Source organism: Beta vulgaris, chromosome 3 (assembly GCF_026745355.1).
Source record: "Beta vulgaris subsp. vulgaris cultivar EL10 chromosome 3, EL10.2, whole genome shotgun sequence".
Classification (NCBI taxonomy): domain Eukaryota; kingdom Viridiplantae; phylum Streptophyta; class Magnoliopsida; order Caryophyllales; family Amaranthaceae; genus Beta; species Beta vulgaris.
Genome location: NC_079204.1, coordinates 37832595 through 37837560, shown reverse-complemented (window position 1 = coordinate 37837560; position 4966 = coordinate 37832595). Strand labels below are relative to the sequence as shown.

Here is a 4966-nt window from a genome sequence, read left to right as displayed (position 1 = left end):
GAAGGTACGAATTTGATCATGAATCAAATTCGCCCATTGTTGGCCTTTCCTAAATATGATTTATAGGTCTATTTATATGTAATCAAATAACCAAGTAATATTGATTAAAACACTCTAAAAATTAATCTAAGTTGATTTATTAAACACAAAAGACTAATGTTTCGATGATCATCACTTGAATTAACAATAAAATTACAAGGTCTAGAGAGGCTTGCTTACCTTATGACTTCAACTGGGAGGGCAGCGGGAAAGCTACTCCAAGTAAACTGACTAGCCTACGCTAAAGAACCTTGTGCAACGTCGAAAGGGTCATAATGTAGTGGGATCGTTCGGATTATTACAACCTCTAGCAGATGGTTCGAAGAGGCGAAAAAAGCAATTCATAAAATGATTTGGTGTCGCTCACTAAGTTATATATAATACATAGATATTTAATCGCAAGAATACGTTTTCACAATCTACATCAAGAAGAGAATGTTAGTGGCTTCAATAAAAATATAAAAGAAATAATTGATTAAAGGATCTTGAGAACTTATACTTCCATTTTGAGAGAGTTGAAAAAGCACTATCTCGTCGAAAGGTTCTATACATCATCCCTTTCTCAACGCATTTCTTTATAAAAGGAAAAATTGATATGAATAATCCTAACTTTCACCAGTCTTCTCAAAATAATATCAACTTTAGGGGTACATTCTCAAAATAATCTGAATTATTAATTTTCAACATATTATAGACCTATATTAGATTAGTGCTGCAAAGAAAACAAATAGTCTGATTCATTTTGAGAATACGGATGAAAGTTGGGAACTTGGGATTATTCATGTGAATTTTTGCAATGAAATAAGCCTTCGCAAATTTTATTGGTTTCCTTTAATGAACCAAAATTTTGTAGTGTAGTATGTTGTTGGTGCAAAAGAATTTCGTTGACTAAAAAAGATTAATGTATATTATTTGGAATAGGTCATCTATGATCATAAGTTACCTAAAGATGATGCGTAGCAATTAGATGATGGTTTTATGATGAATAATCAAGTCCTAGGTGATGTGTTAGGAGTGGTTTTTTTTTGTAAATATATAATAATTATGATGATTACATGTGGGTGATGTAATTTTCCAAAAAAACAAGATGATGATCGATCAAGGATGTTAAAGAAAAGGTGAGAGTTTAGAAGTATTAGGCCTAAGGAAGATGAGTTATGGAGTCCTTCTAATGTCAATGTCAAGAAGGGAAAACCAAAGTCGTTTGTAATTAAGCAAACCCTTCTATAAAATAAATTAATAACAACTTAAATTATTGGAGATTTAGAGCGTTTGTATGATTTGATACATGCTATGATTGTCAAAGTTGCTTAGTTAAGGTGTCGTAGCTTAAACAACATAGGATATAAATGCTTGTATTGTGGAGGGTTCATTGTGGTGTAGGAGCGTTCACACATAATTGATAGGACGTACACTATGAAGCAACGAAAATTGAAGGCTATACTCATGGAGCGCCCGCTCATTAGGGATGGGAATGGGTCCAGGACCCTATCCGGACCCTGTTGGACCCGACCCTAATTTAAGAGTCTGGGTCCAACTTTTTCAGACCCAAAGGGTCCGGGTCCGGGTCTGGGTACAAGTGAATTTTTTAGGGTTCGAGTCCGGGTCTTAAAATCTTGGACCCAGACCCGACCCTTAGACCCTAAACTTATTTAATATATACATTTTAACTTTTTTTTAAAAAAAACAAACTGATTTTCTAAAAGACTAAAACCTAAACTAAAATACCAAAACACCCATTCTGAACTCTTATGTAAGTTAAGTTTGTTTCGTTCTTTTCAGTTTGTATGTTTGTGTTTTTGTTTCGTTTTTTTTCAGTATATATGTTTGTGAATTGTGTTTCTTTCGTTTTTTTTTTTCCAGTTTATAAGTTTGTGTTTGTTTCGTTTTTTTCAATTTATATGTTTGTGTTTGTTTCATGCGAATTCTTATGTTTGTTTCATGCGATTTTTTGTGTTTGTTTCATGCGAATTTAAGATGATTATTGATATTAATAATTCTGAAATTTTGGCAAAATAAAGAATTTAGGCATGGACCCTCCAGACCCTCTAGACCCTCCAGACCCTAAGGGTCTGGGTTAAGGTTCAATTTTTTCAAACCCTTAAGGTCTGGGTCCGGGTCTGCAAAAAAAATTTAGGGTCCGGGTCTAGGGTCCAGCTGGATCTGACCCAGACCCGACCCTTGCCCATCCCTACCGCTCATCCATTGAGCATGCGCTCCACGGGGGAGTGTAAGCTCCAGTTTGGCAGTTTCATGTTTTCTTGCTAAGCGTTGTTTCAAGTTTTGAGCGATTTTGCATTATTTCGTCGGTGCGGCTTGTTCATGAGTATAATTTGTTCACTCTATATGTATGAGACTCCTCTCATATTTATGTATGGTTAGAAACTCTCTCTCAAACACAAGCACAAACGCAAATTCATCATTACAAATCTTATCACATATTTGTTCTTAGTTGACATTGTTTGTGTTTTTTTCTAGTAAGCAAGATAATATGATATAAAAAACCAAAACAATTTACAACCTATAAATCATCTTCAGCAATAAGCAGCCCAACTAGGTTGGCCCCCTCATAAACTGAAGAGCTTAAAACAAAACTGTTTGCTATACAATTTACAACCTTATTCCAGATTTTATCTATCTAATTCCCGAACCCCCAGCTTGTTTAGGAGAACACACCCTCTCCCATGCCATGTTGCCAGCATTACTGCTATTATACTCACCTGACCAGAGAAAGGCTCTACAAATTCTTTCAGTCTCATGTAGAACAGCTTTAGGCATGATGAACATTTGAGCCTAATACTGTAAATGCTGATTAAAACTGAATTAATTAGATTTAATCTTGACATGTAGGACATATTCCTACTACTCCAGACTCTTATCCTTGTGCACATCTTTTCAATAATACCGTTACATTCTGCTACCTTTATCTTCCTTGCACATTTAGGCACTCCACGATACTTGAAAAGAAGGTTGTTATGAACAAAACCTATCACTTCCTTGATTCTGTGGATAATATCCTGAGACACTCCAACAGTGTAAAAGCTTAATTTTGGTTCACTTATCTGCAATCCTGAAGAAGCTGAGAACAACTTGAGAGCCTTGAGCATTGTGTATATTGCAGGGAACTCTCCAGCACAACATAGAATGACGTCATCAGCAAACACCATGTGTGTTAACTTGCTTTGTTTGCACCTTGGATGAAACCTGAATAAAGGATGTTCTTCCATACATCTCATTATCCTTGTTAGGTACTCCATACATATTACAAAGAGAAGTGGTGAGATGGGATCACCCTGTCTCAAGCCTCTTTTAGCGCTAAAGTATCCATGGATAGCTCTATACACCATAATAGAGAATTTTGGAGTCCTAACACATGTCATGATTAGCTTTTTACACTTTTTTGGGAACTTTAGAGCTGTTAACATTTCCAAAAAGTCCCATTATATTGTGTCATAGGCTTTTTTTAGATCTAGCTTCATGATGCAACTAGGTTTTACATTCTTCCTACCATAGTGTCTCACTAGATCTTGACAAACCATGATGTTATGATCAATATATCTCTCTTTAACAAATGCTCCCTAATTCTCTGCTATGATTTCAGGCAGAACCATGTTTAGCCTATTACATATCATTTTTGTAATATACTTATACATGGTATTACAACATGCAATAAGTCTGAACTCACTAATGTCCATTCATATCATTAATAGCATAGACTGTGTTCTGAAGCTTCCTAGCCTTGATTGATTGATGAAACAAGGTTGTGTTTTCATCATCATCTTTACACCATCTCATCTTTGCATTTTGAGCTAAAAAAGCAAGATAACTTTTGTGAATAAGCCTATAAGTCATGCAAGCTTGATATTCTTCACTTCCTAAAGCTGCATCCTGAGGACTCCTTTGCAACTCTTCTTGGCAGGTGATCATTTTCTGATAGGTTGTTATATCCTTGCTCTGAATCTCAGGAAAACTTGCTGCATCTAGCTTCTTCAATGCTTGTTTTGTATGCTTCAATTTCTGAACTAGTTTGGACATAAGAGTTCCTTGTATTGTTATTCTCGAGTTTTCTCTCACCAGCTTAGTAAAATTTGGTGCTGAACTTCATATCTTAAAGTACTTACAAGGGTGTTTCCCAATCACCAGATTAGGGTAAACCATAATCACAACAGGACTATGATCAATTTGCCCTTCAGAGAGAAAATGAGTCATAGCTATAGGGAAGTACTCTATCCACTCATGATTTACCATTGCTCTGTCAAGCTTACAAAACACACAATTTTTCACCAAACTGCTTATTATTGCAAGTATACTTGTTACTAGTGCTAGCCATGTCCTATAGTCTACACCTGATCACACACCTCTGAAGTCTCTCTGTTTCTTGTTGTCTCACTATGGAACCTATTCTCTCATGTGGATTAAGAACACAGTTATAGTCTCCTACTACTACCCATGGTATTTGTATACCATTTACAATGTTCTCCAAGTCTTGCCATAATACTTCTCTTTCTTTTGCATCATTGCTAGCATAAACAATTGTGCAGTGAAGCCTTTGAAGACCACTTGCAGGTGTGAGCAGGCAGTGTATCACCTGACTAGTGCACATAAGAATATTAACCTGAAAATTTTTAGGATTCCAGGCCAAAACAATTCTTCCTCCTCTATGATAAGAAGAGTTAGAAGTGAAGCACCACCCCTTAAACATATTGAGGTAAATCTCACCCATATTGTGAGCCTTCACCTTTGTTTCAAGGAGCCCAATTAAGCCAACTTTCTGGCTATTAATCACCAGATTTACATCTTTTTTCTTCTGTTGGCTGTTGAGACCCCTCACATTCCATATCAAGATCTTATCCATTTGCTTCAGGAGGTCTTCCACCTCCTGAAAGCCCTCCTGAACCACATTCAACTTATCCCACCAACACTGCAT

General features: G+C 36.1%; 1 protein-coding gene across 1 annotated transcript; it reads right to left on the bottom strand.

Annotated features, from left to right (window-relative positions):
• Positions 1 to 3723: 3723 nt before the first annotated feature.
• Positions 3724 to 4966, bottom strand: LOC125495639 (uncharacterized). The gene is made up of 3 exons (XM_048640418.1): positions 4398 to 4966; positions 4161 to 4291; positions 3724 to 4061 (listed from the first exon to the last, which is right to left on the bottom strand). Exons 1-3 carry the CDS (start codon positions 4964 to 4966, stop codon positions 3724 to 3726), a joined length of 1038 nt encoding a protein of 345 aa, XP_048496375.1.

Bases quoted from the DNA above. Each gene is read 5' to 3' on its own strand.
- LOC125495639 (XM_048640418.1), bottom strand. From the start codon at position 4,966: ATGCAGTGTTGGTGGGATAAGTTGAATGTGGTTCAGGAGGGCTTTCAG. The intron at 4,292-4,397 runs GTGTGTGATCAG...TAAGCTTGACAG, and splicing joins GAAACAGAGAGACTTCAGAG to AGCAATGGTAAATCATGAGT. The intron at 4,062-4,160 runs GTAAGTACTTTA...TGTCCAAACTAG, and splicing joins GGTGATTGGGAAACACCCTT to TTCAGAAATTGAAGCATACA.